We start from the raw sequence: 23,317 nt of genomic DNA on the forward strand, positions 1-23,317 counted from the left end.
ATTGGCCCTTCAAGACTGGAATTGGGGGTCCCTGCACTAGGTCATCTGCACCGTGCCTGAGCACATTTGACCCCCAAAATTAATTTGACTAGTGTAATTTCTCAGTTACATGCCCAGGCGTAGTACGCTAAACCACGCCAGATCTGCTTGAAGAGGTGCGCTTGGGCACATTTCATACTCGGGTGTGGTACACGTCTAGTGCATTCAACACATACATGACTTCAATGATGCGATTGGCACACGCATGCATATATGTAGACTATACATGAAACTGACTCAAAAGGAACAGATAGGGTAGGCAGTACATTACAGATAGCGTAGTAACAAACATTTACTGGGCTTTAGGTAATGAGCGTAAAAATCCCTTTGAGCTTTGAAATGGGACGGCCTTGTCACATCGCTGTCACTCATTCTGTCTAATGCGACATTAGAAGGATGCAGCTCCTGAATTCGGACACCCGCCCAAATAAGCCCCAAATCTTCAATACAAAAAGTCGCATGGTGATAATAAAAGTGTGCTTGGGCCCAGAACGTTACGTGCAATGTGAGCACAGACCAGTGGGGGAATGGCAGGGGGGGGCACAATTGTGCTCAGGCATGGTACAATGCAACCGGGCCAAGTGTGAGCACGCCCTAAAGTACCACCTGCCTGCAAACCTCTAGTGTATTCAGAAGAGAATTAGTTTTATTCTTTCAAGGTCAAGCTGCCCCCCTGTGACAATGACTTATCTAAGGCAGAACTGAATATAGGTGACCCAAAGCTGGCTGTTATAGAACATGGTGAAGCAATGCTACATGAAAAGAGATTTCTGACAAACAGTGGGATCCCTCACAAGAAGTATATGATCAGTTGTGCACCTTGATGAGTGAGATAGGAGACTTTCAGAAGAAATGAGGATTCTCTGGGGATTTCAGCATCTTTGGGTTATGCTAAACTTGCTTATGCATGATTTGGACTTTCTTCATTTCCCTACGTAGGATGTGTTTTGCTCCCTTTAAAATGTTATATTAGCATTCTCTCAGTATTTAAAAAATATCTTAGAGAAATGCTTAAGGTTGCATTATAATTACAGAGAGGCCATCTTTTTTGGGTCAGTTTTTGGTGACGTGGTATAGAAACCAGAAAAAAAGATATAGAAGATTCTGATCCTATTACGTTTGAGTCATCCTGTCAGAAACTTTTACAGACTGAAAGTTCAAACACTCAGGAAGTGTCTACATCAGATCTATGGTCTGGCTTTTTGGGCACATTGTGAGGAGATGGGGAGGATGTATAGCATAGCTACTGGAAGATGGAACTTCAAAACCTGGCAGAGGCTTGACTGCAAGGAAAGTAACGCATATTATAGTTATTTATATGCTTTTTTGTTTTACTACAGTCTCGATAATTGGGACTTTTGGAAAGATTTAAAAGGCAGCACATGGCCTGAAGTGTTGTAAGTTCCTGATAATTCTTGATAATAGGTAAACAGAAGTCACCTCCAAATCCTTTTAGCTATATTTGGCTGTTTAACGGCACACTAAAGGAATAAGGCAAGAATGCGTGACTGAAAATGGTGAATAAAACAAGCACCACAAACCTAATTAACGCACCCAAATAAAGCGCAGAGTAAAGACTTATTTGCACATAATAAAATGAAATACAGGCTTATTTCAGACCACAGAGGCAAAAACTACGATGCTATAAATTCAGCAGTTGACAATAAATAATAAATTACATATGACACCTCTGCAAACAAACAATATATATACAAATGCAAGTGGTGCATCATGGGTAGGATAGACAACAGTGGGAAGACCACCCTACATTGCTCGCCTAATTTAGTGATCAGCTTTCACACTGATACTGCTGTTACTGGTTACGATCTTGCATGGTGGACTCCTGTAGCTCTGGTATGCCTATTCTCTTGATTCAATTTTTAGGTCCACATATTTTACATATTTCTGTGACTGGAAGTGTAATATCCATCCATTTTTTTTAATCGCTTCTCCACTACAGTGCTGTGATAGGAAGTGTGCCTGCAGGTTCTGGAATGTGCATATCTGTGCATATCTGTGCATATCTGTGCATATCTGCGCATATCTGCACATATCTGCGCATATCTGTGTATATCTTTATATATTGGTATATTCAGCCCCACATACTCCACTGCACACCTTCTTTTGGATGTGCATCAGTCCCAAAATGGGGCTCCATGCACCCAGCCCCCTGCCTCTTGTAATGGAGACGGAGTCAAGGTGCAGTCTGGGACATGCCAGTACAACAGCTTTTTAGACAGAAGCTGGGTTCATATTTTTATGAGTATAAACAACAGATACTGTATATGAATCACTGAAGTAATAGACATTTGCTGAGAATTTTGTGACTGATTCATCAGAACATCAACATAAACAGAACATTTGAATAGAAAATTAGAAACGCCGTTTTCACCACTAACCCTGAATGGTATTTGGTTGTATGTTTAATGGATTCTCTAACCCTTCATTTTGGCCTGAGCCGGTCTGTCTGCTTGCCACATTTTCGCAACTGGCACAAATGAGGCACACTGAAAGCTAAAATTCTATATAACATGATAGGCCACACTATTTGTTCTTGACAATCATGCCTGTAGATAAATCCTTTCTTGAAGACTCCTGTAAATTTGAACAGCTTTTTGTCTGTAATTCTGCTTTACGTGACCTCTGCATTTGTTCCTCTAGCATATGGGCATATGCCTCCGACAGGCTGGGGTGGGATTACGGCCAGGACGGGGGTCCCACAAATTCCACAGAATATGCATCACACAATGAGCTCTTCCATTCCACCTACTGCTGAATTTTCTACATGTAGCCTATATTATGATGTTGTTGTAATAATTACCAATTGATGGCCTGAATAGGTTCAGCATTTAAAGATCATCTATTTCTGTCTACATTTTATGATGGTTAACTGATTCTCTGGTATAGCCCCGCATTATGAAATGTATGGAGAAACGACATGTCTGATTTGGGATTGTATCTGTTTATCTGTCGATTTGTGTAGGTGTACGTCATCATGGCATTTGGGTGCCTCACCCTCTGGGAGAGACGGAACTGCATCAGTCTATCAGACGTAACAGAAAAATATGAGATTGGACACACGCTCAGGGTGTGAGTATCCATCAGAGCAATACCAAAGCAGGCACACGCTCAGGATGTGAGTATCCATCAGAGCATAACCAAAGCAGGCACACGCTCAGGGTGTGAGTATCCATCAGAGCAATACCAAAGCAGACACACGCTCAGGGTGTGAGTATCCATCAGAGCAATACTCAAGCAGGCACACGCTCAGGGTGTGAGTATCCATCAGAGCAATACCCAAGCAGACACATGCTCAGGGTGGGAGTATCCATCAGAGCAATACCAAAGCAGACACACACTCAGGGTGTGAGTATCCATCAGAGCAATACCAAAGCAGACACACACTCAGGATGTGAGTGTCCATCAGAGCAATACTCAAGCAGGCACACGCTCAGGGTGTGAATTTCCATCAGAGCAATACCAAAGCAGACACACGCTCAGGGTGTGAGTATCCATCAGAGCAATACCAAAGCATGCACACACTCAGGGTGTGAGTATCCATCAGAGCAATACCAAAGCAGACACACGCTCAGGGTGTGAGTATCCATCAGAGCAATACCAAAGCAGACACACACTCAGGGTGTGAGTATCTATCAGAGCAATACCCAAGCAGGCACACGCTCAGGGTGTGAGTATCCATCAGAGCAATACCAAAGCAGACACACACTCAGGGTGTGAGTATCCATCAGAGCAATACCAAAGCAGACACACGCTCAGGGTGTGAGTATCCATCAGAGCAATACCAAAGCAGGCACACGCTCAGGGTGTGAGTGTCCATCAGAGCAATACCCAAACAGACACACGCTCAGGGTGTGAGTATCCATCAGAGCAATACCAAAGCAGGCACACGCTCAGGATGTGAGTTTCCATCAGAGCAATACCCAAACAGACACACACTCAGTTTCAGTTCAATTAGTCACACTTTCAGTATCCCAGCGTTGAATATGCTGTTGCCTGTCAAAGTTGCCTGTTGAATATGCGCTAACAATGTAGACCAGCTGACATATATCTACTAATTATGAAATGTTTGTCGCCAGCAGGCCAACTGCTTAACCAAAATTGTACTGGTTTAGCACCATACGTGCCAGAGTACCAATGCAAAGCTGGATGTAGAATGTTTTTATTTAACATATTTAAATTCACTAGGTGTTCACTCATGGTCTATTTCCAAGCCCACAAATCATTTCTCTTTGAAACACAAGTTTATATATAGTCTTTAAAAAACAATTTTCCTGCTCAACTTGCTACCTGGTCTCTGCCAAAATCCCCTCCTTCAGAAGTTTCCCGACGTGTCTCGTCTCGATCCCTCTGTAGGAAAGAGTTTTGTGAGCTCTGCGTGGCAAAGGAGCGGCTTTCCGGCAAGGTCTTCTTCTGCAAGAAATTCCTCAAGAAAGATGGGAGGAAAGTGCGCAAAGCAGCTAAGAATGAGATCATGATTCTGAACATGTAAGAGGCGACAGTCTGAAAATGGCCATTAAAGGAAAGCTTGTACCTCTGACTGCAGCTATACTTTCAGCGGTACAACTTGTAGCACTTTGAGAAGTACTCATGTTTGTAGTATTGCAGTAGTATTATAGTATTATCCAAGTTTTCTACTAAGTATAAAGTTTCACTATTAGTTCATTAATACTTCTTGCTTTCTCCCTAGCACTTGTATATTGTATACTGTATATTGTCTCTCTAGTACTTGTATATTGTATTATATATATATATATATATATATATATATATATATATATATACACAAACACACACACACATATATATAAATATGTGAAAATCAGATTTTTAGTGTATAAGCCCCTTTTTCCCCATTTCTTAGCTTGCTTCCATTAATACTGGGGTATATATCATGTGACTGGGCTGTGCATATGAAATGTGTTGCTCTTATTAAACGTTTCTTTTACTATAAACCTATTTTCAGGGTGAGGCACCCTAATATACTACAGCTGATTGATACATTTGAGACCAGGAAGGAATACTTCATTATCCAGGAGCTGTGAGTTTTCATAATATTTTTATTCACAGATAAGATAAGATAAAATAAGATAATATTATACTTTATTGATCCCTTTACGGATCACATACAAAGATCTATCTATCTATCTATCTATCTATCTATCTATCTATCTATCTATCTATCTATCTATCTATCTATCTATCTATCAATCTATCTATCTATCTATCTATCTATCTATCTATCTATCTATCTATCTATCTATCTATGTATTATTTTTCTCTTCAGAAACTCAAACAGGGGTTATGCTCATTTTTCATTACTACTAGACCTAATAATGTGAGCAAACAATGTGTTGTTAATTAAAGCCCCACCAGGAAAAGGATGGATGTTATTAAACTCCTTCAGTTAATTAGTCTGAGGGCTTCATAGGTCTGTCTTGTGCAGGAAATGGCACATTAGCATGTTAGCCAGGTGGGTCTGCTAACAGATGAGGTGTATTTGTGTTTCGGCTTGCATTGTATTTGCCCCAATTTCATCCCTGCATAGTTTTCTTTGCCATTTGCCGTGCAAATTTTCTCTTCCGTTCTCTTTTTTTTTTTTTTTTTTTTTTTTTTTTTAGCTGACTTGACCTGAGCTAAAAATACCCACACCAATTCATCAGCATCAACACATATATGAAAAAGGCCATTCATTACTCTCATGGAGTAGGAACCCACTGCATGGATAAAGTAGAGGTCCCTGGAAATATGATATCACGCAGGTGTTAACCTGCTTCAGTGGCAGTAGAGTAAAGAGGCCGCAGTGGGTGGGATTACCATGCCATGTCAATCAGTTACTTCTTTAATCCACTTCTTATCAGTTATTTTACTGGATTCCATTGTGTTACAGTAGACAGCCACTGACAGTAAATGGTAGCCCCATTCAGTAACAGTTCGCTTCAGTATACTTTAGTGCTCCAAGCAACTTGCATTGTAATAAAAATCTTGTTAGTTTTTAGATTATTCCACCCTGTTATGCTGTTACTGTCTTACTTCTTGTTTACATACCTACATATCGCCTTCTGTATATAAACCCTTGTAACTAGCCGCCCTGTTTTTGCCCCATTTTGCACTTTAACTCTCCCCCCATCCCTACTGTAGTGTGTGGCATCGTGCTCCTGTGAGGACGCTACTGCATGCCACTGTACACCTGTATATGGATGGTATGATGATAATTCCCACTTGACCTGACTTTGTGTGGCTACTCCAGGGCTACAGGGGGCGACGTGTTTGACTGGATTCTGGACCAGGGAAACTACACGGAGAGGGACGCCTCCTGTGTCATCCGGCAGGTGCTGGAGGCTGTGGCCTACCTACACTCACTCAGCATCGTCCACAGGAACCTGAAGGTGAGCTGGAACCACTTCAGCTTAGCTAGAAGGACTGGTGCCTGCTGAGTTTGGACGTGCTGGGTGTCCAGATGGTGCCTGTGCGTCCGACTTCGTCACATCGTACAGGACGTTGGTGACAAACACAGCCACTTTGTGGCCTGTGCAGGCCACATTTAAAACAAAACTACACATGGAAGTAAAGACCCCTTTAGCTTAACATACTGTCTATAAAAGTAGTTAACTATCGGCATGCATGTGTGTTGAGATTATGCCTGGAGGTGAACATTAGATTACCTGGTTGTGATCAGAAGGTCACCGGTTCTAATCCCTGGGTCTGCAGAGGTTTTGCTGTTGGGCCCTTGAGGAAGGCCCCTAACCCCCAAACATGCCAGGGGCAGTCTAACCCTGCTTTCACAAAAAAATATGTAAGTTGCTTTGGATAAAACTGTCCACCAGTAAATAAAATGCAAAAAATGTTGCATTTGTTACCAGTATCAGCACGCTATCACATTCGCTGGTCAACAGCTACGCTGGGCATTAAATAAAGTAGTCAATCTTTGATGCATTCACTCACATTGCGATCACTGACATTGTGATTATGGTTATTTTCACAATTGAAATGATCAGTTCTGGGGCTTTGAACATTTATTTTCATATAGACAGTTTACTGTTAGTGACAATACAATATTCAGAATATGTCACATACTGATATACAGTGTCTATGTGAAAAATGTGCTCGTCAATATGAAAATTTGCCAGCTAGGGGTTGGGATATCAGTTGGCTGAGCAGGCAGTCCCACCTTGCCCACCTGTAGCCACGCCCCTTCGTGACATCATTCTTCTTCCTCTGTGGATATATTTCTAGGATATTGCACATAATTTGCAGGTGTTAGGAAGCTGCTGACAAATTGCGGGAGACTCCCAAAAGTTCCAGGGGAGGTGGGATGTCTGTCAAAGTAACAGAATTGATCATCACAGGAAAAGCAGCCTCCATAATTTATGGCTGTCCCTAGCAGAAGGCTTATGTATTTTCCCAATTCACCCTTTTCCTCTTATATAAGTGTCAGATCTTTGGTGGTGGTGGTGGTGGTGGTGGGGGGGGGGGGGGGGTTCTTTGTTAATTTGTCCCTTTAAAAACTATAGAATTTTCCATAATTTTCACAGGTTATGACGGTAATGCCCCCATTTCCCAATGTTATAATAAAACCTACGCCCTTGTATGTAATTACGTAATTATTATGTAATTATTTGTTGTCTGGATGCATTCCCTTGTTTCCTCTGAGTAAGACTTCGGAAAACTGAAAAGCTCTCCACCAAGAATGCAACGGCAGCTGTTGGGTAGCTGATTATTCAGATGGGAAATGTAATATACTTGTTATTTATAATCTGAAGAATTATCATATTAACACAATTATGCATAATTGTTTCCCGACAGTTGGCAGTATACTAAACGCAAGTTCCGCACAAACGCTCAGAAATAAAGTTTCTAGGTTTTTTCGCTAAATTATTTTCAAAGGGAGGAAAAAAACAAGGATACACCTTTAATTGGGATAAAAGGCCGGAAAGCCGCGCTTTCTCACTCGCGGAAGCGGATTCGCCTCTGGTCCCGGGTTAGTAGGCTCGTGAAGGCGATGGAGAGCAGCCCGTTCACCAGCCTCCACTTCAGAGACATACTGATCCCTCTCATACGATTTGCTCACTTTTCCAATAAATTCATGCGAAAGCAACAACCATCAAGATACCCCCTTAGAATACGTCTGACAGCTGGTGGTTTGGAAACTTAATTTAGTTTTCTCCGTGATGTTGAAGCCACCTTTCGAGATTTAATCCTCCTCATATGTAGTGCTTTTAAGATTTTTACATGCACATGTTACAGGATAGATGCTTAAATAGACCATAATCCCTCTTTATAAACCCTGATTTATAGTGACAGCTGAGTAATGGTACAGTTTCTCATATTCCCTATATATGTTTTATGTGAGGCCTACCCCTATAAATCAGGGCTTATAAAGAGGGATTTTACTACAAGGGAAAGCATTGTAGCCTCTTGGACAAGGGTTCGAATCCCAACCATGGCTCCATGTATGTGGACTTCTCGCAGTCTCGTAGTGGGGTTTCTTCTGGGTTCTCTGATTTTCCCCCACTGTCCTAGAAAAAATACTAAGGTAGATTGGAGTTGCCCAAAGATGTGAATGCATGCGTGTGTCCCCTGCAATGGGTCGGCGCCCCATCCTGGATTATTCCCTGTCTTGAGCCCATAGCACAGGATCCGGACCCCCACGACCATGCAAGTGGATGCAGACGATGGATGGATGTTATATATATATATTTTTATATATTTTCTTGTGTTTTCAGCTGGAGAATCTTATATATTACACAGAAAATAACCACAACAAAGTGGTACTCCGCGACTTCTACTTGTCGAGGTTTGAAAATAACGGCATCACAGAGCCGTGTGGTACTCCTGAGTACTTGGGTAAGTCTTCCTCTCTTTTGTCTGTCCACCTATCAGCCTGCCTATATGCAAGAGATGCCAGTCAGTCCAACCTTCATCTCGTTATTACAACTCGGCCAGCAGATCTACATGAACACGATGTACACATACTTTGGTATCCTTCATGTCCTGCTCAAAAGATTACCCTCCAGCAAGAGACTCTCTATCAAACCCAGAACCACACGCTACAAAACAACTTCTTCCCTTCAGCAGTTGAACTCATTAACAAGCCCCCCCTGACCCCCGCTGACACAGTTCCTGCCTCTCTTACTCCCCCACTACCTTGCATGCATCTTTGTACATCTACTGGACATCATATATTTTCATACTTTTACATTCCAATATCCAATATGCCTCTGTTCCTTCTGTTGTCTTTATAATTATTGTTAGTATATTGGACAGCTTGCACTGCTCTGCTCTATTTTATTCCTTTATTCTATCATTTTAATTCTACTTATGTATTTTTCTTATGGTCTTTGTTCTTCTACGTAATCTATTAACGTAAGAATCAATACTCCCAAAACGAATCGCTGGTACATACAGTTGTACATGGCTAATAAAGTGAATTCTGATTCTGATTCTGATAACCTTTGTCACGCTTTCTCCTCTCAGCACCCGAAGTTGTGGCCCGGCGCCGGTATGGTTGCCCAATTGACTGCTGGGCTGTTGGTGTCATCATGTTCATACTGTGAGTGCCCACCAGGTAGAAGAAGATTGTCAGTACATTCCCCAGTATCACACAGACGTAAAATGTCACTGATAGCTATATCGTTGTGTTTCATGCCTTCGCCTACGTGAAGTGCTGTTTGTGACTGATTTCTAAAAACCACTCATCCATCAGCTTGTCTGGAAATCCTCCATTCTACGATGAAACCGAGGAAGACGACACTGATCAGCACAACCGCATACTCTTCTGTCGTATCGTGGCTGGAGAGTTTGAGTTTGACTCCCCCTACTGGGATGACATATCTCCTGCAGGTAGGCGGTCAGTCAGTGCTGAAAACACACAGATTGACACAGAGAGGTGTTGAACGTAAAAACTAAAAAATATTTTAACTATATTTGAATGCATATTTTGGTTAGTAATATATTCTATTAAAATAGCAATTAAAATATATGCATTTTTGGTACTATTCTAAAATGAACATCTATTGAATTATGCATCACTCTCAGATTTATTGCTGTCTGTTTCGTGTTCTGTGTAATTATTTGCATTGAGTAGATATGGATACAAAACAATGACAGAAATAAATTCAGTAGTTTCAAGAATAAAACACAGCAATATTATACCACGGGCTTAAAATGACAGACATGAAAGAGTCAATCCTGGCTGGACACCTTTAGGTAGCAAGGTTTATTTTACTTGTCTGGCTGCTTGAAACAGAGGAACATTTGAAAGGAGCATCATTCATCAAGGTACTGGATTGATTTTCTCAAAGCATGACTTGTGACCAGTTCTTTATTGATTTTAGACACGCAAAAAACTTATGTGAACACAAGCTACGATAGCAATACAAAAAATTGTATACGTTCCTGTTCCTGTGACCTAATTTTTCTCGCACCAACAGTAATAAACCACAAAAGCTTAATTTGAGTTTGTTTTCTCACAGCAAAAGAACTTGTGTGCAAGTTGATGGAGGTGGACCCCATGCTGAGAGTCACGGCGCAGAATGCTTTGACTCATGACTGGTGAGCTCCCCTGATGTAATGCTAACACACATGCTATTTTCCACTCTCGTCAGCGGTATTATCACATAGCTTTTAGACAGATACAGAACATGACGGCTAACCGGATTAACTGAATATGATCTCTGGCTCTGACGATGATTGATGTAGAGAAGGACTGAACCCTGCATCGTTTGTCACGGACTGCGATGCAATAAAGGAAAATAGTAAAAAGAAATCCTTCGTGATGCATTCTGATGTGGCTCGCCAGTGGGAGAAACCTCATACAAACACAATGGAACTACTTCAAAGAACTAGATTATGGTTTGTGTGTCATATTTTCTGGTATTTCATATAAATATTTTGACTGTAAGTTCTTAAAAATAACTCACAATAGAGTGATTGAAAAATACTTTCAAAAGTTGGAAGTTCAGTTGCCATTTTGGTCATACTCAAATCATTATACTAGGTTCTAGTAAGTTCTTGAGGGGATCAATCTAAAAATATGTGTGTGTTTCAGGATCGCAGGCCAAGGGGCTTCGGAAAAAAATCTGAAAGACGGAGTTTGCGCCCAGTTCAAGAAAAACTTTGCCAAAGCCAAATGGAGGGTAAACACTACGAACTTAACAACTGCGATGATGGCAGATGCTTCATCCTTCTTTCAGCCACTTATCTTGGTTATGGTTGCAGGCCTGGGTGTGTTGCTATCCCAGCAATGCACCCAGGATGGGATTCCAGTCTATCACAGGGGACAGACACACGCAATAGTCAATATAGGGACACCAATTAACTTAACTACATGTCTTTGTAACCATGCAAGACGGGAAGAACAAGGACACAACATATACCACGGCACTGGGATTCACACCCCCAGGTGAACTGCAAAAAGCAGAGAGAAGAAAAGATACTGTGTAAAAAAAAAAAATGCTAATTTATAGCATTTTTATATTTCAGATGGGAAAAGACCCAGAAAATGTCATGCCAGTTTAAAAAAGGAAGGCGTTATGCCTTTATAAAATACTGCAAATCATCAATCATAGAGGAGTGTTTCTAAAGGGCACATCAGGTGAGGGTTTCTTTGTATAGAGCACACGCTGTTGACTGCGAAGATACAGTAAGCATGGAGCAGCCTGTCAGTCTGATCCACATATCTGACTCACGGTAGATTTGCTTTAATGTGACCTTAAATAGCAATTCAGAGCCTCTACTACTGAAAAGATGAAATGCCAATTTTCCTGCTTTAACGTACGAAGCAGAGTCAGATCGCACATTTTTTCCAAAATGAATAATATTAACCACTAACACAAACTAGTGTGCCTGGGATTATAAATTGGCAACGGGATTTCACCTTTGAGCTTCCGAACGATTCTCAGTTACTCTGGGGGCTGTCGGACCCCGTTTTCTCAATTGCATTTTGCTTTGGTTAAAAAGTCTCTAAGCAAATAACATGGTGCACTTTCTGTTATTTTCCATCAGCATATTCAAACTGCAACTGAATAGTAGTGGGAAATTAATTTGAAGAATTGTAATTTTTATCTTGTGACATTATTGCACTTCTAATAATATTTACCAGTTTAAACAGACATAAGTAACTAAAAGCTCACCTGACAAAACAGACCCTCACATGCACAGCACTGTACAAATCAGCCCCGACAGATTCATTGTCTCTGAGGTGTAGACGTTGTTCTCTGACTTTGAAACATCCCCTTTCTCTCACCTCTTTTCCTCTCATGCAGAAAGCGATTCGCGTCACCACCTTCATGCAGCGGCTCCGCTCCATGGAGTCCAGCGGAGGGCCAGGCGATGAAGACGTTGGAGCAGAGGTTGGGGATGAAGCTGGAGGGAAGGGGGACGTGGAGGAGGTGGCTTCGGGGAGCACTGTGGAACTTTCCAAAGGAGGGCAGGCTGAAAACAAAGCCATCGGCGAAAAAGAGGGGGGAGGTGAAAATGGGGATGTGGAAAAGGTAAGAGGAGACACATGCCGTGGAGGTACAAGAGGTGGTGGTGCAGGAGAAATCGGCTCAGCGAAACCACAGGCCTTGCTGAAATCAATGGGTGAAGGTACAGACACGAACAGTGCTGGGGGGAAGAAGGAAACTGTGACAGGGACAGGAGAAGCGATGATGTCAGATGACAGAGCATCCAGTGCCTATCAGAAGACCTACAACAGCGAGGGCATGAAGGATTCATGCGGTGCAGTGACCCAGAACTGCCAAAAGAGGGAGCCAGTGATCTCTCCACAATTGAATGATTGTTCAGGGCCTACTGCAATGACAGTGACTCCAACAGCAGTTCAGAAGATACCATCGCTGGCAGACAAGAAGATGCCAGATGTGTCTACAGGAACCAGGTGCCAGTCTCAGCTTCCTGGGGCCATGACAGGAATTTCGCTGAACAGGTCGGAAGATCTGAAACAAACAAGCAGCAATGCTGGTGAAGATGGAGGGGACCTTAAACTGAGCATGAGCACCAGAAAAGGTGAGAATTCCTGCACGTTAGCAGGTTCTCCAGGACTTGGGAACAATAATGGTGCGTCAGGTCAGAAACAGGGTGAGATGCCAAGCCCGGGCCTTCGCTGCTCCCCCTGTCCCAGTGGTGCTACGTCTCTCGATTTCGGGAAGGCAGAGGGAAGAAGCAGCGACTGGCAGATGGACAGCGCCATCGAGCAGATCGAGAAGCACATGGCAGCGGTGTTCGAAAAAATGGAGGAGGACCTCCCCTCCCTACTGGATCACATTGCTGAGCCCCCCAAGAGAGGCACCTAGTCGCCCCCCCCATTTCAGCTATATACAGAGGGCCAAACTACTCCCTCACTATTCTTGGCCTCTCATCAAAGCCTTCAAACCCCCCCCCCATCCCTCAGACACCCCCTCAACCCTCGCAACCCCACCCCAAAGTAATCCCCAATGGTTTGGAGTGCCAGTGTTCAGCAGGTTCTCCATCCTACCTGGTGGAACCGTGGCAGATCTCGGGCAGATAGTAACTCATAAGGTAGGATAGAACACCTGCTGGATACTGGCCCTCCAGAATCTCGGTTGCCTACCCCTGGCCTAGCCAGCCACCAAGAACATCTATGGTGGACAGAGACCGTACTAAGTGACCCATGTACATAAAACACATTTAAGCACACAAGACACTGGCGAACAAAGCACGTGAAACATGCACACAAAAAAAAACAAATGCACACACACAAAATGTACAGATACATACAAATTATTTTTTGCATCGGAGACTTTAAGATGGTGTCGTCATGCACCGGTGTGAAGAATATACTTTCCACGGCAGCTGCCTGCATTAAGACACCGAGAGCTCAGCGTGTCGTCCTGTATTCGGGGAAGATCTGAAAACAGCTTTGAGAAAACATATCAACTAGTACAAGCAGCAGGCTGTCAATTACAGACAGGTAAACCTTAATATAGAGACATATTTTAAAAAGGAAATATGAAAATACATAAAACAGACTTTCATAGTAATATATTATTTCCAAGTTTCCCGCTTACATAATCTGTGTATATAAAAATTGCTAAATGAAAATATGGCGGGAAAACACTAGCGCATGCTCAGGTCCCTGTACGAATACTGACCTCCTCCTATTACTGACCTTCTCGTTGACCTTTGCACCTATTACTCAGTTGTCAAATGCGTTTTATCCTTTTATTTTTTTCAGATTCATTTACTTTTTTGTTTTTAGTATTATGGTTGTGGCTGCAGTTATTTTCAAGGACACATTCATGATTTCATGAGTTTTGTTCGCACTCTGTAATCATTTCAATAAAAGTCAAACGAAAGCTGTTTTGCGTTATCATGTGTGCTGTATGTATGTGCGTACAATGAAAACTCAGTCCACGCCGGAAAAGCACTAAGCAAGACCGTTCGCTTTTGTGTAGAATGATTGTGAATTTCGTCAATGAGCATTACTGGAAATGTCAGCCAGCAGAAAAAATGGAATCCCTTTGCACTGGAGAGACATAGAGTGACAATATAACCAAAGCCAAAATAAGGGTATTGGATTAATCCATTTGACATGACATTTCATGCTGGGGTAAGAATATATAGGGCCCTGTCCTCTGAGCTTCTACAGCTGTCCATGTCGTAACAGACACCTACACAAAAACGCAGAACCGCTTTGAGGCAAGAACCCAGTCTCATTTACGGACTCAAAACATAGTCATTACCCACGTCTCAGGGAACGAACGAGGGAGGGGGTCGCTACAGGCACCACGAAGCGAAAAGGAGCTGATCAACGCCCCTGTGTTTCCTCCTCTCCACCGTGGGTCTCCAGAGGCCTGTTTAAAAGGCAGCCTAATTGCCGCCATCTGAGTGCGGTTAACTCGTCTAGTGCAGGTGCTCCGGCTCGCAGACAGCAGATGGTCCGTGAGTCTCCCAGCTGCCTGCCGTGCATTTTGACATTATATTCGAACACGTAGGTGTTCACTTTTCATGAGTCTCACGCTAACGATCAATACTCACAAGTGTGGATCAACTTTCTCATTGTATTACATCCAAGCCACATTCTTTATTCTATGATAATTTATAGAGGTGTAAAGTTCAGGTCCAGAAAGTACAAATCCAGACCATGGATTATACTCAACCAACCAGGTGAGTATAAAGAGTCACAATCACGGAGTGCTCAGCTGGCTGGTTGAAACAAAACCTTGGCCTGGATTTGTACTTTCTGGACCTGAACTTTACACCTCTGATCATTTATTACTCCTATATACAATATTAAGAAAAAACAGCTGGAAGGTTTATACTCCGAAGTCCAGTATTTCAGCAAAATTATTGCTATTGTTATTCTCTATCTAACACTGGAGTCCCTTAATAAAACAAGACACCTGGACACCTTTGCCAATTTTTTATTTAATTATATATGTCTTTTATTATTTATTATTATGGTTCTGAAAATTAAAAGATGCTGTTATAACTCTATTCATATTTAATTAAAAAGATTGTTTTAAATCCCTAATTCTGTTTGTAATGACCCATTTTCTTTGTGATGATGTACAATGTTGACTGGTGTCCAAAATGTAACATTGTGGAGGTGTTGTGTGAATCTGTTAATGTTTATGTGGTGTTACTTTCTTGTGCCATCCATGTTTAATACAAAAAGGACAGAATATCTTCACTTTCGGTGGTTAGTAAACCAGCACATAGCATTTAAAAGTAGCGAAAACACATCAATTCCCCGAAGGTGAAGGATGCTTTTGATACTGTCTGGGTTGCTTTCAATCGATTCCCGTTAGGAGATGATGGATTGAATGGAATAAGGTTGCTGTAGCTCTTCATCTCAGAATGCAGTGTAAGATTCTCATGTGTGTTAGCTGAAGAAGCATGCTCTGCGAGGTGTTTTTGAAAAAAAAAAACCTGTGTTTCTAAGGCGACCAAAGGATGTGGTCTAACAGTTTTGTGGAGATCTATCTGTAAAAAAAGGCATTCTTAAGAAACAGATCATTCGTCACATTGCAAGCAAACAACTGAATATGTATTTTGAGGCTGACGGCTAACAAAACGGATGATGGATGCTTTTAAATAAAGCCACACAGACGTGAAATCATTTGAATGAGGGAAAATTCTTTTGTGAAGCAACATCAGCTTGGGTCTTCATGAAACGCTGGCTCTGTGGAATGTTGGTTAATTTTTAAAAAAGAAATATCTTTTGGGACTATACTGCAAAAAGAAATGTTGTCTGTGTATGTCATTGTGAAATGTTCCTAGGGTACATTTCTCAGGTCTACCAGAGAGACCTTTGAATATGATGAAAGGGCCCTTATATATGCATACCTTCTGATTTTATATTCAAGATCACTCACTATCGAAGTTGAGTTATAATAATTCACATAGTTTCTGATCTAGTGTGGTGGGATCTAGATATTTTCAAAAATATATTCATAGCTACATTAATATTAATGTAAAAACTTGCTCTCTGTGCCAGAAGCTGCTTCTATATATGTAATGTTATGTGTTCTTTCTGAAACTGCTATGCGCTGCAACAATATTCCTTCTCTAGCTGTTTTTGAGGGACTCGAAGCTCCAATGCCAGTGTGATTTCAGAATTTGATGCATTGTGGCTCTGTGACAGACATGGGGCCCCGTAGCAGAGATAAGGCCTTCAGGGTGGCCAACTTTGGTCAACTGGCTGGAGTAAGATTTTCAGTTCAAGATGAGTCTGCACACAAATGCACATGCATTTACATGTATGCAATAGTTTCATTACCCTGTAAACAGTCTATAGGGTTTGCAAACGACCCCAACACTTTAGATGTAGCTAATTTTAGGTTTAATTGGCAACCCTGGACCTTATGCCCTGTGAAGGTCTGGCCTACAGTTATTTAACTGTATAGCTGTTGCACACTTTATGGTTTTTGGTTTTCATGTGGTAAACAGGCATGGATCGACAATCTAGCACACTGGGTATTTTCCTGATGGGTCGATGGGCTTGTGGTACTGCAAAACTAGAGTGGGGGCGGGGGGGCATAGTATCCACGCAGCCCTGGTTGTAAATATAATAAAAGCTGCATAATAATATGTTTCGGTTTTTGCAGCAAAACATTGTCATTGATTCTTATTCCTGTATCAAATTAACAAGAATAGGTTCAGAACCTGGCTGGCTTTTGCGTTCTTCGTTTGACACAAACTGATGCAGGCCTACTGCCAAAACGTTTGTGCCACACTCATGGCGGATTATTAACAAACGTAAAATCAAATGCAGACCTGATTATTGTTAATTTCATTGTGTCTGTATTGTCACTGAGCCAATGGAGTATATTCATCTGAGACAGTATAGCATGATTGAAACCATTTCTGCTTGACTTTCTTATTACTGTCCCAGTGTATCTCATCCACAATAATTTGATCTATAAGTGTTGTTAAATAACTATAATAGTCCAGTAAATTACTGAGCCATTTTAAAGCTCAGGCCTCATTCTGATATATTCAACAAATTTTCTTTAACTTCTAACTGTCAGGATCAGTCCCGGTCTTGTCCTATTCAATTCATTGTTTCCCTTTTTGGCCAGCAGGTGTCGCTGGCCATCCCGTTCATTTCTGTGTTTGGTAATTGTCACAGTCCCTAGTGTGTTCCCTTGCTCCCTTGGATTGAATTGGCTGATTGTGCGGCTGAGAACTGTGCTCCCCTACCATTGTGGGTATGTGAGTCTGCTTTATTAGACATTTTAGTCCTTGCTGTTTAAATCGCTCTTAGATGGATGTATTCATTCTGAAGTCCATTTTTGCTTTACACGTGTTGCAATATTTATCGCAAAGAAAAAAAAATCGCATTGCGGTATTTGAAATTTTCCAATATCATGCAGCCCTAGTGTGAACGAATGCAACCGTGGCAAAAACAGCAGGCTGGCAACAAGCTAGATAAACCTGTTCCTCACTAAGCATTCCCCACAACTGGAAATGATCAAAAACAAAATATTTGCGAAGGAGGAAGTCTGATGCTGCCAAGTAGAGCAATCACAATTGTTGTGGTCTGCATTGCCGCAGCATGTAGTTAACATATCCGGGGAGGTGAGCATCAGCTTAGGGTGTAGGGTACACAGCTATGCTGTACCTATGGCAACGATTCTATGCAGAAATATTAATCAGACTTTAAGGGAAGAGAAGGGGGAGGATTGTCAGGAGCCCAGACACTATGGCGGGCCCAACTTTGTGTGAGTGTGGATAATGGTACCTTTGGTTTGGAGAAGGGGGGGGGGCATGTGGCCCTGCGTGTAACAGAGTGATGTCATGTGCTGAAATGTAATTTGTTTCCTAATTGTTAACAATATGCTACTTATAGCACCATGGCCTTATTATATTTTAAAATATATTTTAAAAGAATGCGATGGGTTGGCACTTCGTCCTCGGTTATTCCCTTGCGCCTGTAGTTTTCAGGATAGGCTCCGGACCCCCCCAACCCTGCATAGGACAAGCTGGTATGGAACATGAATGGATGGATGTTATAAAAGAATCTAGAGTGTTAGTTTCAGGTCCGATTAACTACTGAAGGTTGTCGCTTCTGAACGATAAATGCAACTTTTAACTTGGAAACCACATTTATTTATTTTTTTGCAGCAGAATGAACATTGCCTATTAAATTATGTTTAAATGATTGTCTTTTGAAATAATTATAAAAAATTGTACACTGTCTCTGGAGGGTTTGAAGGAGTTACCTCATTATGTATGCATGCACAAGGATTATACACTGTAACACTGACATTTTGCTCTCTTTAGTATCTCTATAACAGAAAACATGTGCTTGTTTTATATATCCATTGTTTGTAGACATAAAACTTTCCTAAAAAGTATAACACAATAAATATAAAAATATAAAATACATGTACCCAAAAAGAACTGGATATTTGGGTCTTGAATTAACCAGGTGGTTACTTGCAATTAGGGTTTGTAAGTATGGTCATCTTGTATAATATGATAGACAGACATACAAGTGAAAAACAATCGGAAACCGGAGGGATTGAAATGCAGACTGTAATTTATGCCTGCAGTTTTACGTTAGTCTTCTAGAGGGCGATACAACACCTTGAATGTGATGAAGAACCAAACCCTGCCTTTGAAACCAGCGTCTTTATAACCTAAATTTGAGAAAATGAAGGTTGTTTCTGTTCCATTTCAGTAAAGGGTAGATTCCCTGTGTCTTCTGCAAAGAGTAATAAACATAGGTGGGAAGCTTTAGGTAGGAAGCTTTACAGTCAGTATGAGAAATAATTATATATTTTTATTCACACTCATTTCCTCAACCAGTACTTATTTGTTAATTTGTTTGTTTTGTTGGTTATTTAGTAAGTTAGTCTTGTAAATTCCTATGGTTAAAAGTTTTAGATATGTCTGGACTTTAGGTATATTTAAATGTATTTGCTATTTAGGAGTTGTATTTCATATCTACTGATGATATTAAATAAATTATATAATATCTGTTAAATTATCTCTATAACAATTCTTTGCCAAAATATATTGGTTGTATTACACTGAATTTTTAATTGCTAGAATGCTGGAATGTGCATTTCTCATTCCAGACAATAGGGGGTGCTCTGCCTCCATGGGTTTCACTTTGACTTGAGACACTGGATGCTGTTGCAAAATAGGACAGAGGAAGTTCTGTCCAAGGGACAGGAACGCAGATGGAAGATGACCTAATTCAGCCCAGAGTAGCAAGTACAGAATTGTTTTAAAACTTGTCTCCCAGCACCACAATAAGTAAGGAAACCACTTCCTGGATGGGCCAATCATTTGAGCAGCGTGTAAAACTGAATAAAATGAGGAACAAGGGAATTGGGGGGGTCATATATGATTAGCTACTGATTATACCTGACAAAATCCCACTCCAACAGAAACACCTGTCAAATTCAATTTAATTTTAAAACATTGGTATTTTGCTGCCACTGTCATGTCATAAGTTTCTTTGTGGCAAATACGGCAAGGTTAACATTAATAATTAAGATGATCAGAAAATCAATATCGTTCTTGTATTATTTCCCAGTATGCCTGTTAATTAAATCAATTTAAAATGAGCCACACCAGCTTATTAGAGAATTTAAATCCAAGGTCCGCTGGCGGTTAAAAAAAAAAAAATTTTTGTTTTATAATAGTGCAATTAAATCCAACCTAATCTGCCAAGTTTGTTTGTTCATAGTAAAACTGGCTCTGCTATTAATAAGGAAAAAATCATAAAGCCTGCTGACATCGCCAAGTTGAGCTGGACTTTACCCAGGTCCTCGTCCCAGAGGAGGAGAATTATAGCCAGCCATTTCATGCCAAGACATGCATTTGAGTTGGTTTTTTAACTGTATATATTAAGGAGTCAGGTTAAGGTTATTAAGTATGCCAGAACGAATTGTATTTTTGCTCAAGTAAGCTTACTGGAAACATTCCATCAGGCCTCCTTTATGCTTGGAAATGTAGTTATGAATTTTAAAGTAGACATATTACAGAGGGCCATGGCTGTGATCTGAATTTTGAGCAATGTCAGGATTGGAATTTATGGTTTGGAAATGTTGGGGGGTGGGCTGGAGGGGGGGGGGGGTGGGATGAGGTGCCCTTGTAATGAAAGGGTGGGTTAAAAGGGGGTCTTTTTGCGGAACGGACCCAAGCGGAGAGACCGTGTCAGAGAGAGTCTGAGGTGATGCTGTGTGTGTGGTGTGTCATGTTAGCACCACGTACTGCCTGGAAATGTACTGACTGTTTTAGCTTTGGTGTGTAAAAAAAGAAAACGCTTCTCCCACTTTGCCTCTAAGTATATTTCTTTTGTAACGACCAAACGCAGAATGTTAGAGAAGCTGTGTGGCCTACATAGAACCGCAGTTCCCATCCAGCAGAACGTTCTGTTGTGATATTATTAATCTAACACAAACCATGCTAACAGATGGCAGGTACTGAAATACATTCCGGAATGACAAACGGTGACCCTAATTGAATACTGCTAAAACACTTCTGACACACATGCATCTTAGCAAGTTGTTAAGATTAATTAGAGGATAATAAAATCTGTATGTAAGCACTTTTTTTCTGCAAGTGAGGTAGCGAGTCAGGCAGGAAGCGAGAGCAGATGTGATTACAAAGTTACTGTGGTTGAAAATGCAAAATTTCTGGCGACTTTCTGCAGGACTTGGGCCTTGTGCTGTGCTCCAATTCACACAGCCGTTCTGTCCAGCCTGGGAACAGGGCTAAAAATCCACGGCACACGGTCCCGGTGTTTCAGTACTGCCAGCGAAATGCACAGCAGTGCAGGTAGATGACCGAGGCTAAATTTGACTTAGGAACTGACAATGCAAAATCCATTTCATGCAGCTCCTTTGTTGAATAATAACAGGTGAAATCATAAAAAATGCTGATGCAACAGAATCATTCTGTCTTTGTCGTATTACAGGGAATCCAGTGTGAACATCTGTGGTAGAAAATGCATCCCAAGTCTAATGGGAGCGAACAACAACATTATGTCTAATATATCTATGAAATTGAATCCATGGTGTTTTGTGCAAATAAACTGAATATTAAGAAATTATATGCTAATTATATCTATAGCTTGACGGAGTCTCTTTTATACTGATCATTTGAGTTAAGGGAACCTTTCTTCAGTCATCCCTATCCCACCTTGCATTTTTTGCATTAGTGTCTGACAGAACCAACTGAGGTCTCACCTTAACGCCTAATGGCTCAAAAAAAAAAAAAAACTTGTAGAGGCCGGATCTTCTGGGGACCCTAACCCTAAACCTAACCCTAACCCTAAACCTAACTCTAACCCTAAACCTAAACCTAACCCTAAACCTAACTCTAACCCTAACCCTAACCCTAAACCTAACTCTAACCCTAACCCTAAACCTAACCCTAACCATAACCCTAAACCTAAACCTAACCCTAACAAATTCCCATCCCCAAGGTCCCTATTGATTCTCATCCATCAAGGTGCTCCAGCTGCCCGACAGACATTTGCATTTTTACCGTTTAATAGTGCAAATGTGAGACTTGGAAAAAAAACCCATTGTACTCATTTCCCTCTAAATTAAATGCTAATTTTAACAGTGGAAACAGCTACTCTGGGGCTATATAAAGACCAAGCATCTTATGGGCCTTAAGCCCTGTAGCTCTCCAAGCTGAGTGAATGCAGCTTGGGCAAGAGTTCCAATACGGTCAGCTCTCTCTGCCAGAAATGATTGAATAGGCTGGAATATAAACATTAGCATGTTCAACTCTAATATACATCGTGGCAGATTAAAATGGCTACCAATAATCCAGCAAACCCAGCAAACAGCTGCTAGGCCTCTACGTAACGTCCCTCACAGACTAGCGTTTCACCACCACGCGGCATTATGACCATAACATTTCGTTAATGTCTTCTGCACTATCTATACTGGGAGGCCTGTGATTTCTGAACATTGTCCCTGGAGAATTCTGGCGGTTATTTTTTTGTTTGTTTATTCATTTATTTATTCATGGGCTTATTTATTGAGGATTTTAAACAACAAACAAGAAGCATTGCCTTAAGATACCTATCGCTTTCCATCTAACGGCACAACATGGCAACATGCCTTGTGAGGGATATTCTCTGGCCTAAACAGAATTGTCTGAAAACACAGAAAACTGGACAGATTTATATTATGGGGAAGAGTAGTTTGCAACTAAAGCTATGTGAACCAATGGGGATGGGGGGGGGAGGCACATACCCCCAATATTTAATTTGGCTCCCCCTCCCAAATATCAAACTCTCTCCTACGCCATTTGCTGTAACATCCAAAGAATGTTCCAACACTCAGAAGAAAGACAGAGCTAGGTGGCTTTGTTTACAGTGTAACCATTGTGATTGGTTAAAAAAAACAACAACATTGTTTCTGTTCTGGTGACTAATGTTCGCACAATCACTGTGAATGGAATGAATATATGGAATACAGGAAACATATTGTGTTACCAGGGCTACTGACCTCTATTCTACCTTCATCCATCAGGCCTCAGATAATGTTCACAATGCTGTCAGTGCGAGTGAACCATCACAAACCAGCTAAATGATTGGAGCTAATCACTGCATACGTCCTAAAGTTGAGTTTTATGCAGGTTTTGGGAGGGCTGATGGCTGGTTTTAGACTGCTCCTACTCTATTAATTAAACCTAAGCAGGTTGTATAAAAATACCCCACAAGCTATTTTGAGCTTGTGTCAGCTGTTTATTGCAATGCATGTCCACCTTGCTCCACCCATCTCTCACTTCATAATGTCCCAGTGGTCCAGGTGTGATT

At 41.2% G+C, this 23,317-nt stretch overlaps 1 protein-coding gene across 13 annotated transcripts in view; it reads left to right on the forward strand.

Annotated features, from left to right (window-relative positions):
- Positions 1–15,272, forward strand: part of LOC125745500 (caM kinase-like vesicle-associated protein) — a 28,807-nt gene extending 13,535 nt beyond the window's left edge. For 3 of the 13 annotated variants that reach the window (XM_049018427.1, XM_049018426.1, XM_049018425.1), the window contains exons 2-11: positions 3,023–3,129; positions 4,414–4,545; positions 5,024–5,098; positions 6,308–6,446; positions 8,784–8,904; positions 9,535–9,610; positions 9,764–9,900; positions 10,533–10,611; positions 11,108–11,195; positions 12,324–15,272. In XM_049018427.1, coding sequence (XP_048874384.1) covers positions 3,035–3,129; positions 4,414–4,545; positions 5,024–5,098; positions 6,308–6,446; positions 8,784–8,904; positions 9,535–9,610; positions 9,764–9,900; positions 10,533–10,611; positions 11,108–11,195; positions 12,324–13,352 — 1,971 coding nt within the window. In that variant the 5' untranslated portion in view covers positions 3,023–3,034 and the 3' untranslated portion in view covers positions 13,353–15,272. Of the gene's footprint in view, positions 1–3,022; positions 3,130–3,213; positions 3,222–3,259; positions 3,268–3,305; positions 3,314–3,489; positions 3,498–3,535; positions 3,544–3,627; positions 3,636–3,719; positions 3,728–3,811; positions 3,820–3,857; positions 3,866–3,903; positions 3,912–4,413; positions 4,546–5,023; positions 5,099–6,307; positions 6,447–8,783; positions 8,905–9,534; positions 9,611–9,763; positions 9,901–10,532; positions 10,612–11,107; positions 11,196–12,323 lie in introns of those variants that run through there. The other 10 variants (XM_049018429.1, XM_049018430.1, XM_049018431.1 and 7 more) reach the window with 10 other exon arrangements.
- Positions 15,273–23,317: the final 8,045 nt, after the last annotated feature.

The sequence above is a fragment of the Brienomyrus brachyistius genome, chromosome 6, assembly GCF_023856365.1.
Source record: "Brienomyrus brachyistius isolate T26 chromosome 6, BBRACH_0.4, whole genome shotgun sequence".
NCBI classification, from domain to species: Eukaryota; Metazoa; Chordata; class Actinopteri; order Osteoglossiformes; family Mormyridae; genus Brienomyrus; species Brienomyrus brachyistius.